Here is a 23,088-nt window from a genome sequence, read left to right on the forward strand (position 1 = left end):
GGTGCCATCACAACCTTTAGTGGGTTTTGGGTCGTGACAGCTTGGCATCAGAGTGTTAGGTTCACTTAGGTCTCACGAGTCATGAGCAAGTCTAGTAGAGTCTTGCGGATCGGTACAGAGACGGCTGTACTTATCTTCGAGAGGCTACATAGTTGTTAGGAGCACTTCCCTTCTTGATTTCTCATCGTGCGATTTGATTCCTTTGAGGCTTATGCCTTTATTTCCTTCCTACTCAATCTTATGCGACATGAAGCGCTTGGTATCAGTTGGGCATTGAGGAGTTGTAATAGTACTGCAGATGTGGTGCAAGATGTTTTTCCCTGCGTATTCGAGCAAGTTATTATCGTCGTCTTGTGGAAGGGGGTTATGTCGTTCCATGCCCTGTATCCGTATTGCCTGTGGTTTCGAGGCTATGCACAGATTGCTATGATGTTCATGCATTGTTATCGCATGATGTCAGTATAATGGTATGGTGCTTGTTTATGTGTCGAGGCGGTGGATGACTTGAAAGGAGGATTTCTCAGTGCATGATTTAGAGGTTCAACATTTAACTCCAGCAGAGTAAAGGCAATCGGACTATGGATATTCAGGCTTTGATTGATGGAGTAACGAGACTTGAGATTTTCGAGCGTGGTGTGATTTTTATTGTGATGCGGTGTCGTCGTCATTGTTTGGACGTATTAAGGTTCGCCAATGTTATGGTCTTCTTTGATTTGCCCTCATGGCAGGGTGTGGTGAAATAATGTCTAAGAAGCGATTATCAGAAATGGTGGTGTGTATCGGTTTCAGAATCGAATCAGTGTTTCAAATGCTGATGACTCGAGAGAGACGATCTTCGAAGAGGCTTAGAGTTGGTAGCAATTTATTAGTCCAGGTGTTGTAGAGATGAATTTTGATTTGATGCAATCTTTGGGTAGCAAAGGATGAGGAAGGACATGGTGGGAGGTGTCTCGCAGAGGTTGAATTACTAGCAGGCCAAGTATGAAAAATGGAGGTCGAGAAGTTGCTTAAAGGAGATGGTTTGACCGAAGTGGGAATGGCAGAGTAGCATATGGATATGTGGTAGGATAGCCATGTACCTTGAGGAAAATTAGAGCGATTTGGGAGGTATGGTAGAAAGTGACTAGGTCCACGGATTATATTTGGAATGATGGTTACTGTACGGAGAATGATTGAATATGGCAGAAAGGAGTTTGCTTGAAATGAAGAGGGGCGTGAAGATATGATTATCGTTTCAGATGCAACATGACTTTGAGTTTGGAAGGTATTATTGGACTTTTAGTTGATGTCAATGGGGAAGGAACGGACTTGTACAGCTGGTGGACGAGCATGGGCTCAGGAGGGTTTACTGAATGCATGGTAGTTGTACTAAGTTCTAAGTCGTTAGAAGACATCGGCAAAGAATACCATAGGTGGGTTATCTTATGTGAACAGGTTAGCGGTTGCGTGATTTTGATGAGGTTTCTACGAATAGTTCTAATTACTACCCAACAGAAGGTCGAGTATGCGATCATGGCCGATAATTCGGAATGTTTCATGAAAAGCTTAACAAAAGACTTCGAGAAATTTGGCGGGTTAACAGTGCGAGATCATGGTAATTGAGAAGGAGGAATCATGGTGGGCTCTACATTAAGTGATGGTAGCATAAAGCTACATGGGGGAGCCTACCGTCTACGATTGGATCGCGTGGTTGTCTGCTTGTGCGATTTCTGGTTATCGATGCATTGGTGGATTATTTATGACTAAGAAAAGAAAATATTAGGGGTAATTCGATCAAGGAACTTGATGAATGTGTGCTATATGCCTTATCGATTCAGGTGCAGGTTTTTGGAAGACTCAGAGTTTATGTTTCTTGTGGATGTAATGTACAAGGAAAGGAATTCAGTCGGTTGCTTGTTTGATAGAGTGTTTATGTGCTAGTAGAGTGATGGAGTTTGTTTATATTCGGGACCGAGTCAGAGTAGGTGACTCTCAACAACGGTCCTAGTGGGTTCAAGAATTAAAGTGCAGTGCTTAAGGATTTCGGGTCTGTTATGTGGTTAAGGATCGAGTTTTCGCAGAGGATTACGAACGGGACTTGGAATGTTCTATGTTATCATCGGGTATGCGATGTAGTATTGGAGGAAAGGAAGTAGCTTCGGATTCGCGGAAGGTCTTACAGAATGGGTGTACTAGTTGGAGATTCTATTGTGTGCATAAAGAGAGTATGGGATGTTTTATGAGTATTGAGACGATGTGGTTTTGTGATGCGGGTCACTCAGGATGAGTGCAGATTTGGTTCGTTACATTTTTGAATGGAGCTATTATTATTTCTATGGCAAGTCGAGAGAAAATTGGAAGAAGTTGGGTCGGTTAGTAATAGTTGAATCGGCATGATTATGGCAATGATTATTTCCTTCGGCGTGTGAAGTTATACATATGGTTTGTGGTTGCACGTGCGGGCTTGACAACCACCATACCTTGATTGATTTGGGAGGTATTTGATTCAAATAGCCTTGTTGTGTAAATGGATTCCGGAAGAGTCATGACGGTTTATACCACGACTTGAGGTTTGTATTTTCTGCGGTTTAGGAATTTAGTTGTGTGTTGCAATGGTCCTTCCAAAGTAAATTAAGTGAAATGAATCTAACTAATGAAGTGTTTGTTCTACTAGTAGTTCAGGGGTTATGATGAATTCTTGCACTCTCGTGTAGCGGCATGATAGGTGCAGTAAGTGGTATGGGAATTTGAAGTTGAGGATCAAGGTTGCGGTTCGGTGTTGATAAGAATGTCGCGAGCTCGGATGAGCATGAAGGAGTTCAGATGTTCAGAGTAAGCTGGCATTTTCTTTAGTGTCACCTGAGAATAGTGTCCTGTGTAGGAGGCTTTGTGCATTGATTTGCGGACTCTTGGTTGGCTTTACAGAATTAGTATGGTTGGTGGTGTGGAGGTGCACACTTTGCTACATGGTGAGGAAGGTCGTGGGAGCGTATCCCACGGGAACATTGTATAAGTGTGACATATTATTCACTTTATTGTTAAAGATTGAAAACAAGCATGGAGAATATGGTACTATCGTTAATGTGATAGTTATGCCTGAAAGGCGCTCTATCCTTAGGTTGTGAAATGTGGGAGTTGTTCTGGGTTGAGACGGTTTGGCTATTCGCACATGTGTTGAGGTCTCGTGTAGCTTGTGGCGTTATATGAGCAGGATGGCTCTCGAGATGCAGGTCATTTATCACACCTTAGTTGTGCTTGGGTTTTGTGGCGTATTGTGCTATCCGTCTCCCCAGAGTTGTATTTTTTCACTTGGCGTGCTTGTGGACGATATTCGGTATTTCGTAGGCATAAGCATTTTGGCTTGATGGGTATGTCCTTATTTATTGTTATTTGTTGATCGGCTGGTATGCCGCCACGGGTACGTTGTTTGGATCAGGTTACACGCCGTAACGGTACCATGTTTGGACCGGGTTGCACGCCACAACGGTATCATATGTGGATCGGGTTGCACGCCACAATAATGAGATGATGAGTACGGTTCCCTATATCTATTCTTGTGTATTTTGTTTCTAATTATTTGAGAAGGGTTCATAGCGTCTATTCGACCGTCTTATTCGTTACGCGACGTTCGAGTTTGTAGCTTGCTGGCGCATTGTTGGCGTCATATGAGATTCTTGGCAGTATTTGAGATGACTTATTGCCTGAGAAGCTTGTACTGGGTGAGACGAGGTTATTGGACTTGGGATTAGTGCGATCAGAGTTATGTAAGGTATATTAAAGAGCAAATATCGTTATTCAGTTCAAAATGAGGTAACGGTCCTTGTCAGGAGGACAGACTCCATGACTTGTTGATTTGGTAGGTGGTTATTAGTTTCTACACATATCCTCTGTCGTGTCAGTATTACGATAGTTGGAACAGGTCTTATATGTGTTATGAGGTGTATCGTGGGCACCAAGTTCGTGGAATTGCAGTTATTATTGTCGGAGGATGTTATTATGGGCAACCGACTTATGTGGTGCACGATGTGATTTCATCATAGGTGCATGATCATGTTTGGGCACAGTGTGTAGTGATTGATACAGTGTTCGTATGTTTGGATCAGGTTTTGTAGAGAAATTCAGAGGTTGGAATTTGGTTCTAAGGCTTTCTGACCAAAATAAAAGGGGGGATCTTCAGTCTGGCTCGAGCTAATGTGCTCAACTGGGTTGTATTGGCACGGGTAGGTGCACGAGGTTTTAAACAGTGATTTTGGACAACTCCGAAACAGTTCTTGGCACGTTCGAGGACAAACATATGTTTAAGTGGGGGAGAATGTAACGACCCGGTCGGTCATTTTGAGCTCTAGCGCATCGTTCGGCGTTTTGAGACCATGAGTAGCTTCACTTCAGGTATTATGACTTGTACGTGTGGTCGGAATTGAATTTCGGGAAGTTCAGAGTTGATTTGGAAAGAAATTTCTAATTTCGGAAGCTTTAAGTTGAAAGAATTAACTAAGGTTTGACTTTTGAGTAAAATACCTCAGAATCAGTATTTGAAGGTTCCGATAGGTTCGTATGATGATTTCGGATTTGGGCTTATGTTCGGATTGAGTATCGGATCATCCGGGAGCATTTCGGCGGCTTATTATGGAAGGTTGACAACTTGAAGATTTAAGAATTTTCTAAGTTTGGTTTGAAGTGGGTTTTGGTGTTATCGATGTCCGCTTGGAATTCCGAGCCTTGGAATAGGTTCGTATTGTGATTTATGACTTGTACGCAAAGTTTGGCGTAATTCCGGAATGTTTTGATATGGTTCGGGCGTGTTCGTCGAATTTTGAAATTTGAAAGCTTAAAGAAGGATTTCGATCGTCGATTCGTAGTTTCGATGTTGTTTGGCGTGATTTGAGGCCTCGACTAAGTTCGTAATGTATTTTAGGATGCGTTAGTATGTTTGGTCAAATCCCAGGGGCCTCGGGTAGATTCCGGATGGTTAACAGATCGGATTTTGGACTTAAGGTAAAGCTGGAGATTTTTGGTTGCTGGTGCAACCGCTTCTGCGGAAGCTTCATCACAGAAGCGACCTTGCAGAAGCGAGGCAGTGAACCGCATAAGCGGCTGGAGACGATCTGGGCAGAGGCTGTGGGTGCAAAGAAATTCCCGCACCTGCATGATCGCAGATGCGACCGATGGAGCGCAGAAGCAGAGGTTGGCCAAGAAAGCATGGGCCGCAGAAACGGACATGGTCGCGCAGGTGCGCTAGCGCAGAAGCGCTGGAGGCCCGCAGAACCGGAGGCGCAGGTGCACAACAGGCACCGTAGATGCGGCCGGCGACCTGGCCTTGGTTCTCGCAGGTGCGAGATTGAAGCCGCAGAAGCGACTAGGGGACCGCAAATGCGAAAATATCACTGGGCAGAGTTGTTTTAAGAACGGGATTTGGCTCTTCTTCTTTCATTTTTCACTTGGGTTGGCCGAATTTGGAGAGCCATTTTGAGGGGATTTTCATCAAGCAACACAAGGTAAGTGATTTCCACCTTTTACAAGTTAAATACATGGTTTATATATGGATTTAAATATGAAAATTAGTAGAAATTTGGAGTTTTGGTAGAAAACCTAGAATTTGGTATTTTTGAATTTTCACCACGAAATTGGACGTGGAATTGGGAATAAATCATATATTTGAGTTCGTAGTATTATGGGTAAAGTTTATCTTCGAAATTTTTTGAAATCCGGGCACGTAGGCCCGAGGGTGGATTTTATTAACTTTTCCAGCGAAGTTGGGAATTGTAATGAATTGATTTATTATGAGTATTAGAGTATATTTTTATTGGTTTGCACATTGTTTGACTAGTTTTGGAGAGACGGGCATCGGTTTGAGGTGTTTGAGTGGCGTTGGAGCCGGTTATGGAACTTCGGAGTGAGGTAAGTCTCCTGTCTAACTCTGTGAGGGGAAACTACCCCTAGGTGATGTATTTCATATGTGCTACTTGTTGCGGGGGCTACGTATGCACAAGGTGACGAGAGTCCGTACGTAGCTAAACTCATGTTATTGTCCGGATAGACGTAAGTTCACACCATGCTATAACTGTACTATTTGAGTTGTCCCCCGCCTATTAAATTCCTTTATTTTACATTACGACTTGAGGCTAGACTTACGTAGAGTGATAGACTTGCTATTGTAGAGATTTGACATACTTCATGATTAGCCGCGGAATAATTGTACTCCTCTTACGAATTTCTCCCGCGCTATGCGTTTTCATCTAAAAGTTTTCCTTAAATTTCATAACTCGCACGTTTATTCGTGAATGGGGTCAAGGACCCATTAAAGCTTCTTATTCAAATGGGATTGGGCCGTTCGCCTCGGTAGTATAATAGATACATCTATGGTTCATGTCGTTTGACCCTAAAATTGCCAAGTGGCTTCTTTTTAGTTTGACACTTGGCTTAATCACAATGCATACTACCCTCCTTTTAATATAATATAGATATATACTATATAATTTATATAAATAATTAGTATAAAGAAAAATGTTACAATATATTTTTTTGTTACTTGATTGAGGTTATTTTATACCAATAAATTTATAAATTATGATAATTTTCTTCTCTCATTAATTAGTATATTTGCTTCACTCTTTAATTTTAATTTATTCTTTTTTATATATAAATTAAGTTATATATATCGACAACATAATGAATTTCTTTTATAATGTTCTCTGAAATTGCACGAACACAAAAACATCCATGCAATATTTTCTTTTGGTGTAATTCGACATATTATATTAGGTCATTTATAATTTATTTTAGATATTCATCAATAAGTGTTACTTAATAGAATGAACTACAATTATCATTTAAATTGATTAGAATGAGTAAATATTTTTGTCACCGTCAATACTAAAAATTAAGCTACTACGTTATGTACGTTTATTTCTTTTTCTTGTTTGTGATGATAGCCAATTCAAAATTTTCGCTTTGAGTTTTGGACCTCAACATGTGATAGTCCATAACTTTATTTTTTGTGCTCTTCTTCCTATTTTTTTTTAAAAAAATTTGCTTTTTTGTCTTAAATGATTAATTTGTTATTTAAAAAGCAAATTTTGTTGTTTGTGTAAATATTTTATAAAATAAATTTAAGAGTCCCTTAATATGATTTTGCCTTAGGCCACGAGATCCGTTGAGCCGCTCCTCAGTATAGGTCCAGTAATTTCTTTGCTTGAAAAATAATCGTATAAAATCACTGGTATGATTGAATCTGGAAAGGTACAAAACATCAGCAATATTTTGGGATACAATATAAATTGTGTTAAAAATGAAAAAAAAAAAAACAAAAACAAAAAGAGTGAAAAAATTTGCCTTTACGTACTTTCTTGTAAAACCCGATAAAAAGGTTTGTTTACCTTTACCAAACAAACTTTGTCTCGGGAAGTAAAACTCAAGGTCGGCTGTTAAGACCAAACGGCGCCGTACAATTTTCTTTGAACCCAAACCTGCTATATTCTTCCTATCCCTTTCCCATCTTCTATGTCAAAAAGATTCACAAAGATAGGATTTTTATTGATATTTTCGTGGAATAGACTAAAACCAACAACATATACTATACTTCATCCATGGCTACTGACCACTCTGACGATTTAGACCAACTCCTTGACAGTAAGAATCTTCACCCTTTTACTCATTTATCATATATATATATATATATATATATATATATATATATATATATATATATATATATATATATATATATATATATATTACATGCCTTAGAACTGCATTTAAATGAATTGAATTAGGTTATTCAAAGTTACCCTTTTTCTTAATTACTATATACCTTTCTTTAACTGTTTTTTTGGTTATATATTGAGTTAGATTAATCAAAGTTACCCTTTTTCTTAATTATATACTTTAGAACTACATATAACTGAATTGAATTGGGTTGTTTAAATTTACCCTTTTCCCCATTTGTAAATAGGTATCTTTCTTTAACTGTTGTTTTGGTCATATACATCAGATATATATGTAATTGAATTGGATTATTCAAAGTCGCCCTTTTCTTAATTTTCATTTTTTTTCAGGTGCTTTGGATGATTTTCAGAGCCTCAATCTAGCTTCTGGTTCTCAAAGGTTTCTACTTTCTCTTGTGGCATTATTTATCTTTACTTGTGTTTTAAGCTAATGGGGTTGAATTTTGAGCTGTGAATTTAAAAGGGTTGCTTTTTTTTATTGTAGAAGTGGGGATGGGGAGGACAAGAAAGATAGTTCTTTTATGCCTGGTAAGGTTCAAGGCTTAGGGATGACGTTGCCCGATAGGAATGCTAAGACAAAGGGGAAGCAAAATTCTTCCGGTGAGTCGAAAGACTCGCACGTAGCTGAAGCTCTTGATAAGCTTAGGGAGCAGACGAGAGAGGCTGTTAAAGGATTGGAATCAGTGGCCGGGCCGAGACCTGGTGTAGATAACTTGGGGAATGATGCAATGATGGAGGAGTGGGTGAAGCAGTTTGAGGAGCTTTCTGGGTCTCAGGTATATTATCTTTATGTTTTTTCAGTTCTAATGGTGTTCGGTTCTTCGCTTTTAGTTCTTTTTGTGAATTGCTGAACATGGGAGCTGCAAAAATATACATCTCTTTATGAAGATCCATAATTGAATGCAACATAGTTAGACTGTTAGAGAAATAATTTTGCCTTATTTTCATTGTCTTTCTTGTTGGGGATAATCAGCTTCTTTTTCCTACCAAATTGATTGCTTTGGTGCATCAAAGTCTCGTGCAGTGGGTTAATATGACTTATCATTTTTATCATGTGGTGTTAAACAACAGTCACTCTTTGACGACTCATCGGGTGAATTCTTAAAAGCCTTTATAACCGAATTCCTTTTGCTCTAAGATCTCTGTGCTTTGGTGGATTGACATTGATCTGTTATCTTGTTTTAAATTAATTGCAATTTTGTCTGTTGAGCTTTAGTTTTGGACGGATGGTTTATGTCATCTAGTTGCTTCCTGCTATTAAAAGTGCCAACGGAGACGCTTATGAATTGAGGTTAAGGAGTATCTGGATGCTTCACACAGCATTCTGACACATTCTTCTCATAGTTCAAGTTCTGAGAATATTGGAATGTTAATAACAGTAATCTCTTAGTAATAAATTGTGTGGATACATTTGGACATATTCGAATAGACTGAATGGGAGAGATAAAGGCGGAGAAGACATTATCTACTACAATGTGGAGTAGCATGCTTCTATGAGTAAAGTGTTTGAAGGTTTCTTTAGGTTTTAATACGGCGACATTGGTGTTTGAAAAGTGACGTGTTGCCGAAGAGACTGAATTGACAGCTGGGAACTCTTGGGAGATCAATTTTCCTTGCAACAAGTACTAAGACAAGGCTAATCTGGATTACACCGGAACCTTTTAAGTCATAGAAAATATTTCTTAATATTCGAGTGTAGTAATCCTTTAGTTTATGACTGCAATAGCTAACCGACGGTCAAAATTTAGGTCTCTCCTTACATTCCTTGAAAAATGATTCTCAGTGTGGGGCCAAAGATAATTTCTAGTAACTTTTTTACTCATGGTGTATGTTTCATGTGTGCAAGTTTATGTTTCTAAAGCATGCCTGTAATGGCGGATTTTCATCTCGTTCTGATGTTTTCATCCCTGCTCTAGTCTATTCTCTGCACTCTTTTTGCTTCACAGGGATCCTAGAGACTTTGATTACTTGTTACATAAAATTAAGCAGATAGATTAATTCCATCATTGGAATTTGTGATGAAAATTAAATGTATATGAAAGGAATTATCTTAAGCTTGATTTTTCTGGAGTTACTATAATATGTTGGGGATCGTAAACCATTTCTTGATCCATATGTTGCAAAAGGGTGAATGGGAGACAAACAAATTGTAGAGCCTGAAAAATGTAAACAGGTCCTCTTTCCAACAAAATAAAGAGTTTGCTCCTTACTGTAGAGCATCTCTTCGTGTTTTGAAGACATCCAGTGATGTTTCCCATACCCTAATCACGTTAAGAGTTAAAGCTAACTTGGGAAAATACATGGAAACATGAGAAGTTTTTTATTTTTATTATTATTTATTTATTTATTTTTGTATGCAATTCTGGATTAAGTAGTACGATCAAGAAGCTGCATAGTAGGGTCGATGTATTTTTCTCTAGCAGCAATGAATGGTGTTCACAGCTTTGGATTTGGATTTGAATGATGTAATGAACCCAATTTCTCAACACAAACACAAACTTGTATATTATACTTACTGAATGGAATTACATTAGAAGCAAGAAATACTAACGGAATTAAAGGGGAATGGAAGCATAACCAGAAGGGGATGAGAAGCCAGAGATACAGAGATAGAAAGGGGGCTAGAAGACAGACTCGGAGAAAGGGGAAAGGAACTTCAAAATATAATCGTCTCCTTTATTTTACTAATCTACTGCTATTTACACATTCTCTAACCCGGGTCCCACACATAACTTGCTAAATTTCCCAATACGTCCTCCAAGATGTTATTTCCATTCATAACAATACCCTCATCCTCAATAAGAACCTTGTCCTCAAGGTTCAAGTAGAGCAACATTGATATCATAGCGGTGATTATGCCAAGACTTGAACGTGGATCAGGTGTTACATCAACGAGAAATGGGTCTGAAAAACGGCTATCAAACAGATCCCATGAGAGTAATGTTGCAAAGAACAATGTTGGAATATGCAACACCTTTGAGTCAACTATTAGATATAGAGCAGCAGTTGGGATCTCACAGACTGACTCATGAAAAACCATATTGAACTTAGCCCCATCTAGTCTGGCAACACACTGTGCCATCACCCATCCATTGACAACATGACATAATCTCTTCAAAGCCTCCTGGAAAGCATGGTCTCTTAGGATAATGGAAACTAAAACAAGGCCAGAAACAATATTTTTAGCAACTGTAGCTCTTTTGTCTAGACACCAATATTTACAAGCATGAAGGTAGAGTCTAGAAAGGTGCCTGGCAGGCGTATGCAGTTGGTAGACAGAACTTTCATGCTCAGATACCACTAAGTAAAGAACAATTTCAAGGGCAACAGCTTTTCTCAACTCCGTCTTAAGTTTGTCAAGCCTTGAATCCATTTCTCCAATCTTTTGCTCTAAACCTGCTTTATCTTCACACTCGCAGGTTTTCACGGTGTTGATTATTTCATCATCGCTACCAACAAAATAGCGACTTCCACCAAGTGGATCCCCATTCCTTCTGTTGTAATTCAAGTAAAATTGATCGTTTGATGCCTTGTACCACCATTCATCTTTAGCACATATACCATCCCGACTGTTGTTTATAAACAATTCAGAACAAAAACTACCAACCTCGAGTATTTGCCATGTGTCGACCCAATTGTAGACACGTATTCCAAAATCACAGTAAAGCCACATAATACTGTTATCTGTACCATCACTTCTCTTAGTTGCTCTAAAAACTCTAGTAAGTTGTGGCATATTCGTGCCAAATGTAAGTTGCAAGAGAACACTAAAGGGAGCAATAACAACAACATCAAATAGATCCCCTGCTTTTGTCTTGTGTTCACCTAAGAAAAGGTTAGCAACCTTGTGAGGACAGTCTGATATAACTACGTGGAAGTCATTGAGCTCAACTATTGTCTGTTTGTTAATTGTCAGTATAGGTTCATTGCTCATATTCCATGTACCAATTCTTGCAAACCTTGTGTCGGCCTTTTGAAATTTCTGATCGAACAACTTCAGCACCTCATCTACTAAAACTTCGGCGCCTTTTTCTGTTATAACATTAAGCACACACTTCGCTAAAGTATCTTTGTCATAGTATCGCAACATAATTTCAGCAAGCAATGCAAATAACAAAACAAGAAGGTTTTGTCTCCCGGGTAATATCGTCGTTACTGGTTCCAACTCCGTCAAGTCGGATGAAGGATCTTTTTCAGAATTATAATAAGGATGAAAAGCTGGAGATGTAACTGCCAGTATCAAATTAAATTGCAAAATGTAGGAATGTAAATACCATTTCTGTCTGGGATCCCATACTTTAGTCGTAGAGTTAGAAAATGCAAATGAGCAAAACTTGCCAGCAAATCCCAACAGTAGTAGTGCATGCATGTACTCGGTATGACCGGTTAGACTCAAGGTCTTAAAATTTACGCCAAGAATAGTAGAAGGTCCACCAAGGTTCACAATGAGTAGATCCGCTCCGGGGTCGAATGGGAATCGAGTCACGTAATCCTTAACTAGTAACAATTGATTGAAAGTTGAAACCAGTTTACCACCAGGATCCAATACGTACTTAAATGTTGTCCTGGTGCCAGCAAGTTGAAGGCTAATCACTGAGCCTGTTTCATTCCATCGAGAGATTTTGTCGAACACTTGGCCATTGCTGAGTTTTGGACCTAGCATCTCTGGATGAGTAACACCATTGGGTACGGGAATTGTGTTGCTGTCCGTCTCGATTAAGTGTTCTAGCTCGAACAAAATAGAAACACTCTGTCCATGAGCCACTGCCAAGGGAATAGCAGAAAAGGCATTTGCACATTCCTGCCTTGATTTAGCTTCACAATCGAGAGCCTCTGTTGCATCTACAAAGTCTGTATGCTTATTCGAGGATTCAAAATCTGGTTCTTCATCAACCATAGGGGAAATATAGATTTCTGAAATATCATCATGTGCTACTGCAGTCGTGGTCGACTGGGGACTTTCATCAAACACCTTGTCTTCGTCGATGGCGGACTTGTCTCCATGAGACAGTCGAGCATCAGAAGCATGGAGTTCAAGGGCTTGTAGATAAGGAATTGAACTCATTGTGGAAGGAAAATGAATGTTGGGACTTGCTGTTGTAAGTGTTTCGTCGAACACTTGTTGTGTGTCTGATTTTACAGATGCAAAATTATGCAAGTTGGAATTATGGCTCGGAGCAGCAAAGGAAGATACATGTGCTTCTGTCGGAATCGAGATAGGATAACCAACACAGTCCCCACGAGCCGGTGCAATAACGGCTGGACGCCAAACCGGATCTACAATGTCTCGCTTCCGAAAATGCATGGTTAACTTCTCTGTGAAATGCTTCCAATCCCAAAATTGATTGTTCCGATATAGCCAATCGAACCAAGCCCATGCATCGCCATCAAGGTAGAGGTAAGCGAGAAATAACCGGTCCTTCTCAGAGAAGCCACGAAGATGAAGTAGCGTTCAGCCCGAAAAATCCAATCCTCTGGGTTACCCCCGCTGAATCGATCTAAAATCACCATTGGCACTGGAGTACGAACGATGAAAGCACCAATGTAATGAAACCCAATTTCTCAACACAAACACAAACTTGTATATTATACTTACCGAATGGAATTACATTGGAAGCAAGAAATACTAACGGAATTAAAGGGGAATGGAAGCATAACCATAAGGGGATGAGAAGCCAGAGATACAGAGATAGAAAGGGGGCGAGAAGACAGACTCAGAGAAAGGGAAAAGGAACTTCACAATATAATCGTCTCCTTTATTTTACTAACCTACTGCTATTTAAACATTCTCTAACCCGGGTCCCACACATAACTTGCTAAATTTCCCAATACGTCCTCCAAGATGTTATTTCCATTCATAACAAATGATAAAGAAGTTACTGATGCTTTATTCTCCTTTGTGTGTTTTAATTATGCATCATGTTTATCCTGTAGCTTTTTACTTGCTTGAAATGGATATATGATTATTTTGTTCCTCTGATTCAGGACATGGAGTCGATAGTAGAGACCATGATGCAGCAGCTTTTGTCAAAGGAAATTCTTCATGAACCAATGAAAGAAATTGAAGAAAGATATCCTAAATGGTTGGAGGACAACAAAGCTAAGTTGAGCACTGAAGATTATGAACGTTACAGACACCAGTATGAACTTATAAGAGATCTGAACAAAGTTTACGAGACTGAACCTAGCAACTTCAACAAAATTGTAGAGCTTATGCAGAAAATGCAAGAATGTGGCCAACCGCCAAATGATATTGTTCATGAGCTTGCTCCAGACTTTGATATATCATCTCTTGGACAGCTGTAAGTACTCTAATATTTTCTTGTTCATATTGAGTTAACTGCATACTGATAACTAAGTGGTTGTTATAGTTTGTAGTTATCGTATCCTTTTTCCTAATTTCCTCTGTGGAGAGCTAGTTTGCCAAGGTTTTTGACCTATACATGGTTTGCACTAAAAAGTTTGGGTTGTGGTTTAAATTCAACTCAACTACGCTCAACATCAAACTAGTTAGAGTCGGCTTATGAACCCTTAGTAGACATTCTGTTCTATTACAGCTCAGAGGAGTTCATAGTTTGACTAAGTTTACGCTGGTCATCGACGTATCACAACCCTCTCTTCCTTTATTCGGGTGCGATTTAGAAGTGCGAAAGTATCTTTCCTAGACTATTTTGGGGTTTGCTTATTGTTTACATAATTAAAGTTTTAGCTTTTGATAGTGATCTCACTAAGTTGAAGTTTCATACCTTCGATTATTTTTTACAAGTGGACACAGATCAAGGTTAGCATTATAGTTGTAAAATTTGAAGCGCGGCTTACATGTATTAAGATCTTTTCAGTACGGAAAAAAAAAAGGAAATACAAAACCCATCATACGCATGATCTCTACCATCAGTGTTTGAAGATAGATTGCGAGAAGTGTTTGATGTTTCGTAATACCTCATTAGACAATGCTATTATTCTGTATCCTTTTGGTATATTTAGCTATCTTTCCTGTTGTTTTGCAGATCCCCAGAGATGTTGGAGGGCCAACAGAACTGCTGTGTTATGTGAAAACTGAAATGTACCAGTCCGAATGTCCTGCTTGTTTTCTTTGTCATAGTTTGCATAAAACATCATTTATTTTGCCCCGGATTCTATTTGTAATCTTATTGCTCTTAATATTTCCTTTTCTTTTTTGGTGTTCACATAGGAGTCCTGTTAGGCCACAAAATGGTTGCAATTCTTATTCTTAAAACGGTGGAATAAGAACAACACAGATACGGCCAGCCAGTGCTTTAAATTTTAAACAAAAGTGACTACTTGATCTAGTTGCTACCGGAGTCACAAAAGACTATCTAAATTGATTCACTCGATAGTTGTATCGATGATTTTCACTTGTTAATATATAGAGTCCAATAATCATATTTTGTGTTGATACAAGAATGGAATTTCTACTAGGGAGACAAAACATAAGTAAACAAAGGTACAAAGAGATCACTATCGTTTCCTTTATAACTTATTTCTAATATAAACAAAATGAATGGAATGGAATTAAAGAATTGATTAAATGGCAACAGATGCAAAAAATGTTTAAGCGTCAGAGGGAGCAATCCAGTGGCGTCCGTTGACAAAGCTCTTGGCTAGAAATGGGTGGGCAGTGTCGTAATCCAGATCACGGGCCCATGATACTCCCATCACTGCTGCTGCTCCTGGCCCCCAGCATTTGTACACTCCAAAAAATGCAGTCCTGGAATTTGTCATACCAGTTTAGGATTTAACTGAATATTCGAAGCCTAAAAAAGAGCAAAAATACAATAACAACTGATTTAACTAAAAATACCAGCGGATATATAATATTTATGTATAATCGTGTTCTATCAATGTATAATTTATGTCTCCTGTCTTACTTGTTCTTGTTGCTGACGTGGTCCCAGTCATCCCAGCCACCATGGGCTACAACGTCATCGAAGTAGGTGTAAGAATAGACAATTCTGGAGTATTGGCCCATAGCACGGCCCACGTAAAGTGGGCCGGACCCTGTAACCCTGCACCCTATGAATGCAAATCCAGACTTCTCGTCGGAGGATCTTCTATCTTGGGCTGCTATGGACCCAAATCTTGTGGCTATTGAATGTAGCTCGCAGTCCTGCGGCAACAAAAGCAATATATTTGTATTACAACGACAACGACGCATTAGTGGCATATGAGAGGATAGCATGTACGCAAACCTTACCCCTACCTAAGGGAATAGAGAAGTTATTTTCAAAAGACCCTCGCCTTAAGAAGACAAAGAAGCTATATATTAACACTTTTCTTAATTTTATTTGGACAGTTATTAATAATTACAACATCAACAACTACGTCTCGATCATAAAGAACTTGGGAACGAATAAAATATTAGAAGTATTAGTATGATATACTCTCTCTATCTTAAAAGTTTCACTATCATTATTTGAGGATCCAAATAATTTTTTTTCTTTTAACTATATTTTCATACATATTTACTCTAGGAACCCTACTAGTAATTATTTTGGACGTAAATAGTTGTAGCATAGTTTACTACTACAGCACCCATATCGTTGTAGTATTACTTTTTAATTAGTCGTGAACGTTTAAATAATGAAAAAGCAATCCTCCTTTTATGCTACAGACATCAAGAGCAGACAAGGATTCCAGCTTTAGCAAATCGGCGCAATTATATCTCACTTTTTCAATAATTTCTTGTAGTATACTATTAGGTACTACTATTATCTTCTTTTTCCTCATCTTTCCAATGCAACCAAATATTTTAAAACAAATTGTATTACTTTGTGCTCATACTTGTAAGATTCATTTTGATATATAGCAACTTTAAAAGTTAGCTCATTAAATAAAGATTGTCCTTGATCACAGTGGCGGATCTACGTTGCAAGTTAGGGGTATCACGGCACCCGCTCGCTTCGCTAAAATTTCTACCATGTACATAATATCTCTGTGAAAAAACGTATAAATGGATAGAATGGCACCCAAAAATTACAAAGTGAAAGCGGGTGTCATTGGTTCAGCCTTTCCTTTAAAGGCTTTCCGTGGGCTCATGACTGCAAGTTCAATTCCTTATTGGAGCAACTCCTTTGATTTTTCTTTTTTTCTACGTACTAAGATTTTCTTTATTTTCGGCTTGAGCCCTAGGGCCTCACCTCTTTTCCTTCTTTTTCGGTTATTTCTCTCTTTTTATTACTTGTTAAGCCTCTCTTCATTTTTTTTAACTTTCAGTACTCATTTTGTTTCTATCATTTTACCTTACTTTATGAATAATTATTTTCTATAGGTAATTTGAATTGATGTTAATTAGCATATAATTTTTTTATTTTTAATGAAACGATATTAATTTATATATTGGAATATAATTTGAGCAATATCTTCTATTGAGTTTTGAAAAAAAATTAAATGGCTTGATTGATAGTCGTTTTGAGTCTAATATCATAGGTTGAATGTTGAAAGTTTTTCTTTGAAAATAATTGTCATATAACTCAACAATTAAGATGGAAAAATAAACAAAGAACAATACAAGTAAATTAATCTAGTCAAACAAAGAATATATAGTGTAGTTAAGGTACTCTTTAAGCAAATATTTATATTGGAGGCGCTCTTTTTTCATGAAATGTTATTTTTCTTTTGCAGTTTTATTTAGAATATTTTTAAATTAAGCGTTAAAAATTTAAATTAAAATCGAACTTATTTGCTTTGTGAATAAAAGGCCTATTCAAATTAACCAAAAACTAACCGAACCGACCCATTATTCCTAATATTTCTTTGTAGCTACTGACATGTATACTGTATGCATAACATGGTGTCACCCGCAACCTTCGAATCCTGGATCCGCCTCTGCTTGATCATATATATAAGAGTAAATTAAAGTTTTAGGTATATACCTTATACATGGAGCGACCATTGCCAAAAATGAAGTCGATAGAGCCCTCAATGTAACATTCTTTGAAGTAATGGCGACCGGCGTCGTCGCAGAGAGTGTCCTGTGCGCCGTAGAATCCACAGCCGGAGAAGAAAGCCTTGTCGCCTGATATCCGAAATGCCACTGCTTGCCATCCCTGCATTCCTGGCAATGGTGCTGGTGCTGTGTTCTACAACAGCCAATTACCATTACATTCAACAAAAATCAGAGATTTTCTTGTGACAATTTTAATATTGTGGTAAAGATATGACAATACACTAGTAACAACAGCCAATTACCATTACATTCAACAAAAATGAGAGATTTCTTGTGACAATTTTAATATTGTGGTAAAGATATGACAATACACTAGTAACAACAGCCAAATAACTTATATATATATATATATATATATATATATATATATATATATATATATATATATATATATATGAGAGAGAGAGAGAGAGAGAGAGAGAGAGAGAGAGAGAGAGAGAGAGAGAGGGGTAAACAAAAAAATGGATAAGTAACCTGTAGAATAAAGTAGATTAGCTGTTACGGACTAGAATATATTAATTAATTGTGTAAAAATTCTTTTAAATTGTTAGTTAAATTCATATATAGATGTTGGATAAGGTTTTATAGGTTGGGATTTTCCATATATTCTCCAAATTTTCTATAGAAAACCACTACAGATAATTATCAATATTTAACGTAAAGTGTAACCTAGAAAGAGAGTAAATTAAAAAACATACTATAATCGGTTAAACTTTGCAAAATGTACAAATTGTATAAAAACTTAAATCTATTCTCCGATTGGTGCAAACTGAAAAAAGTTTTCTGACATCCTTATCTAGTGTTGTATTTTTCCAGTTTTCTGACTCTCTCTCTCTCTCTCGTTTAAAAGTTTACCAGAAAGAAAGAAACAAAAAGGAGAAAATGACCATACTTTGAAGCTAATATTTCGAGCAGAGAAAAAAGGAGCATAAACAGTGACAGAAGCAGTTTGATAGGTACGAAGCTGTTGTCCATCTGCGCCTTTGTCCTTTGCTCTATCATGCCATTCTATTATCGTCACTTCCCTTCCTGCTCCTTGAAATGTTATGTATGGCTTTGTTTCTGGCACCACCACTTTCTCTCTACAACAACACATATTTCCATTAAAATAAGAGAGACAGACACTCGTGAATTGGTCAATAATTGAAAATGTACGAAACATGTTCACGTACTTGGACTAATAAAAATAAATGTCACTATATGTAGATGCTACTTGCATGGTATATAAGAAAGATAAGAGAATTATCCTAAATAGTCGCCAACCCAAATGCTAAAACTAGTAGCTGACGAATGTAAAATATATGTATAATTATAATTATATATAATCGGTTTATAATATATTTATACTTGCTATTAAAAAAAATTAAACAATAAATTAGTCCAGCTATTTGTGTAAAGATACCTGTAAGATATTGAATTATACCATTTGAATTTCACGAAGGATTTTTGTTTTGAGTGTCTCGCACAGGTGATGACACTTGCATTGTTCAAGAAAGGTGTGAATCATTAAATACACGTCTTATATTCTATCTTTCAACTCTCTTTAAAGAAGAAGAATTAACTTCTACACGTGACAATATAAAACAATTTTATATTATCGAATTACCTAAATAAAAATTACATATAATTATCCATAAATAGTGGAATTAGTAACCTTGAAAATAAATCAGGTTACCTGTTAAGATAAGTTAAAAAAGGAGTATATTTTACCTACGGCCAACTTATATAAAGTGAATCCAAAAAGTAATTTACCCCGTAATTATCTTATAGTAATTAGTAAAGGACTTGATTGCGTAGAACTTAAACACTCAAGAAAACTCTGTTAACATATGAAAGTAGTAAAACAAGATCAGAGGATGGGTAGGAGGAAAAAATAATTACATGTAATAACCAGGGCAAATGTCAATAATGACATTCATTCGGTTGTTGTGTGGAATAGAGTCCACAGCAGCCTGAACTGACTGGTAATCTCCAAAACCATTAACGTTAACTGAGATATGGCGAGTGCCTGAAGGTCCGATCCATTTATGGTGGCGGTGCTTGATAAAACTGGAAGCTGCTGATACACTGCTACAATCTGCAAAAAAGAAGAAGAAGAAGAAGAATAAAAAGTAATGTACGAAGAAAATTGTGAATATGGTAAAATAAGAACTGAAAACAGCCATTATAATAGAATTTAATATCCTGAAAGAATTTGAGAGAGAATGTAATCTTGGGAAATTGGGGAAGAATGTTATTAAGTGAAGGAAGTATATATATGTGTGGGAATTTGGAACGTGCAACGGTCATATTTTCTGTGTTCCCTCGCCTTTAGGATATGTGTGTTAATAATATAATGTGCAAGTAATTAATTTGTTATATATGCGTGACCATTTTGTTCAAAAGTCAAGAACTTGGACTCTTATATTTGTTTCCATCATTTGTAACTTAGATTTCTGTGCTGATTGGCAGCAAAAAGCATAATCATACACTATTTAAAAAGAAAAGGAGTAAAGGGAACACTATATTGCTATTAAGTTTTGGGGAGATTAGTTTTATGACCATTACAAATGTTAATTAGTTATATGACTCTTTTTTATAAAAGATTGTTATAACATAAATAATAGTAGGTAAATAAACACAAGAAGATATTAATATGGTCATTTTACTCAATTCAGGTTGTAATTGTATTTGTGAATTCGATTATTCTGTATCATTTATTAGAATAGTGAGTTTGAACAAATTTAGACTATTTAAACTGAGAGTAGTAAGTTTTGAATTTTTAATTTTTTCACACTTGAAGATTTAGCATATTGAATTACTATGCTATAAATTTAACGTCAAAAATGATGGTAAAGGATTTTTGTGATAATAATTTAAACTTGTGAAACTTGCCAACGTAGGTGCACTGGTATTATTACATCCTGAATGATGAATAAATGACATTTTTCCGGTATGGCAATACTGATTATATTCTAGTCTTTTCTGTTATAAAGTCTTAACTAGAAATGGCTGTTACCTACCAGTCAGAGACTCAGAATCTTCTAACCAAATATCATGTCTTCAACATAAGTCCTGCAACTCTGAGTATATAAATGTTTCTTTCAAGTGAAATCATAAAATTAAGTAATAAGTAGCTCGATCACTGTAAGAAAGGTAAGCATAAACTGAAGATAGTTAAGGTAAAAAACCATAACTGATTAAATTATCGAATAAGCTGCATTCAGGAAAAAATAGGAACTGAGATAAGTTTAAATAAGCAACATGGTTAGTGAAGATTCATCTAGGCAAATTTTACTTATTTGGAATTGAAGCATATTTGTTGTTGTATAGAAAAATAATATTATTCCCGTTGTTTCAATTAAGCGAGTGCTAGGACCCGTAGTCTTCATTAAAAAGTAAGTATTATAAATCAAACTCTTTTCCAGTTAAAGATAAATGAAAACTACTTGAATAAAACTGTAGTTAAAGAAACAAAAGCTATAGACTTTTAATCCTTTTTTTTAAATTAACTACATATAATGAAGTGTCATTCTTTTTGAGACGGAACAAATAATAAGAAGTAGTAACACTAAAAAGAAGGGAGAAACAACACCTATAGAAAAGAAACATGATATTAAATGAAGTCTACACCGTAACCAGAGGGGTTTCATGTTCGAGTAGGTTCGATCTCTAAGTATGAAGTCATTATATTTGTTAGGAAGTGTTTTTTACCTTCCAAAGTGATATTTTTCTATACTTATTCGAACTTAATTAGTCGGACCCAACGTGAATACCAGGCCGGAAACAAATAAAAAAATGAAGACTACAAAGTGTCTCGAATGTTTAGCTGTAAATGTCTGTGAGTTTATAGATAAAAGGTTGAAACGGTCATGTTTATTAATTTGCATGTGGGAATACATAGGAGTTATAGAGATAGTGGTGTGCAACTGTGCATGTAGGGAAAAAATGGTCCTAGCATGGTCTCTACATTTTTGACTACTAAAATACACTATAGTTGCTTTCCCTCTTCTCCCCTTGGTCCCTAGCTATGTGGAGACCCACTATGAGTAATTTATGTTTTTTTGTTTTGTTTTTAATGTTCATGGAAATGGGCCCTTCGAATTTAAAAGTGAGTTTTTTCGAACGTTGGAAAGGGGGGAAAGAGATTTTTTTTCCACACAAAGGGGCGTTGAGACAAAAATTCCAAACTTGTATAAAGATTGATCTTTTTAAAAGAAACAAGAAAGTTTTTATGATGGGATGTTGATTTTGCTTGATTTTTGGGTGTAGGCCCTCAAATCATTGAACAAACAGTTAAAAAGAATGAAATCCTGTTTAACCTTGAGCAGTTAATAGTAATTCGTGTGTAGAATGAAAAAAGAATTTCTCTCAATGAAGTTAGTAGTTACTAATCTAGCAAAAATTTATGTCTGAAGTTTGAACTTAAATATTATTTGTCTGAAGTGTGACCTTATTAAAGTAAAACTTCATATATTTTCGTCCGAAGTTTGGCCTAACTTGCAAAAGCAATCAAAAAAACTTCAGTTCGTAGTGTAAATTTCAGACAAATTAGTCTGAAGTTCGTTAGTTTGTAGTGCACACTTCAAACAAAACCAGTTTGTTATATTTGAACTTTAGATAATTTTTCCTGGCATGATAGTTGCAAACTTTAGACAAAATTAACTTGGTAATGTCTGAAGTTTGGCCCTGCAATCCCAAACTTTAATTGATGCTTCGTCGAGTTTTGACAATAAACTCTTGTTTTATTATTTACGTACTAAGTGTTGGGGTGAAAACTTCAGACAAATTAGTCTGAAGTTCTTTAGTTTGTAGTACAAACTTCAGACATATTAGTCTGAAGTTCTTCAGTTTGTAGTGCAAATTCAGACAAAATCACCTTATTATATTTGAACTTTAGATAATTTTTTCTGGCATGATAGTTGCAAACTTCAGACAAAATTTAACTTAGTATGTCTGAAGTTTGTCCATGCAGTCCCAAACTTCAGTTGATGCTTCTTCAAGTTTTGACAATAAACTTTTGTTTTATTATTTACGTACTTTGTATTGGGATGTATTAATAATTGAGAGACAGTGGCGAGTCTTTCTTTCTTCTTGATTTGTCGCTTTGTCCAATTTCTAGAAACGATAACATGTGTAACTTACAGAATAACATATTTGAGAGAGAAAAGAAGAAGAAGAGGAGGAAAATAAGAGGAGGATGAAATGAGCGCATAGGTCGCAGGATACGAAGTTCTTAAAATTAGGGTATAGGTTAAATAATTTTAAAAATATGGGTATAGGTTAAATGGGGCACGGCCAAATAGGGCGCTCCATGCAATTTTTACGGTAATTGTTTCATTTTCCCCTTTTGGAAAAGTTTCAGTATTTAGTTTGTTTGTGTTCGTTGGAAAATCCTTTTTGACAAAATTATCTCGGAATGAATCTGGGTCCAAATTA

The 23,088-nt window shown here is 36.7% G+C and overlaps 2 protein-coding genes across 2 annotated transcripts; one reads left to right on the forward strand and one right to left on the reverse strand.

Moving 5' to 3' along the window:
- Positions 1-7,420: 7,420 nt before the first annotated feature.
- On the forward strand, positions 7,421-14,890 carry LOC107822407 (peroxisome biogenesis protein 19-1). The gene is made up of 5 exons (XM_016648945.2): positions 7,421-7,608; positions 8,034-8,082; positions 8,188-8,479; positions 13,689-14,005; positions 14,711-14,890. The coding sequence occupies exons 1-5, from the start codon at positions 7,566-7,568 to the stop codon at positions 14,754-14,756; spliced, it is 747 nt and encodes a 248-aa protein (XP_016504431.1). The 5' UTR covers positions 7,421-7,565; the 3' UTR covers positions 14,757-14,890.
- Positions 14,891-15,188: 298 nt separating this feature from the next.
- Positions 15,189-19,906, reverse strand: LOC107822406 (putative pectinesterase 68). The gene is made up of 5 exons (XM_016648944.2): positions 19,552-19,906; positions 18,563-18,752; positions 17,597-17,803; positions 15,593-15,831; positions 15,189-15,432 (listed from the first exon to the last, which is right to left on the reverse strand). Exons 1-5 carry the CDS (start codon positions 19,833-19,835, stop codon positions 15,276-15,278), a joined length of 1,077 nt encoding a protein of 358 aa, XP_016504430.2. The 5' UTR covers positions 19,836-19,906; the 3' UTR covers positions 15,189-15,275.
- Between the last annotated feature and the right edge of the window lie 3,182 nt (positions 19,907-23,088).

The sequence above is a fragment of the Nicotiana tabacum genome, chromosome 23, assembly GCF_000715075.1.
Source record: "Nicotiana tabacum cultivar K326 chromosome 23, ASM71507v2, whole genome shotgun sequence".
Taxonomy (NCBI): Eukaryota; Viridiplantae; Streptophyta; class Magnoliopsida; order Solanales; family Solanaceae; genus Nicotiana; species Nicotiana tabacum.

Excerpts from the sequence above, each read along its gene's own strand:
- LOC107822407 (XM_016648945.2), top strand. The coding sequence starts at position 7,566 with ATGGCTACTGACCACTCTGACGATTTAGACCAACTCCTTGACA. Across the intron at positions 7,609-8,033 it reads TTTAGACCAACTCCTTGACA|GTGCTTTGGATGATTTTCAG; the intron begins GTAAGAATCTTC and ends ATTTTTTTTCAG. Across the intron at positions 8,083-8,187 it reads CTAGCTTCTGGTTCTCAAAG|AAGTGGGGATGGGGAGGACA; the intron begins GTTTCTACTTTC and ends TTTTTATTGTAG.
- LOC107822406 (XM_016648944.2), bottom strand. The coding sequence starts at position 19,835 with ATGGCTGTTTTCAGTTCTTATTTTACCATATTCACAATTTTCTTCGTA. Across the intron at positions 17,804-18,562 it reads CTCGAAATATTAGCTTCAAA|AACACAGCACCAGCACCATT; the intron begins GTATGGTCATTT and ends TGGCTGTTGTAG. Across the intron at positions 15,832-17,596 it reads ATGGTCGCTCCATGTATAAG|GACTGCGAGCTACATTCAAT; the intron begins GTATATACCTAA and ends TTGTTGCCGCAG.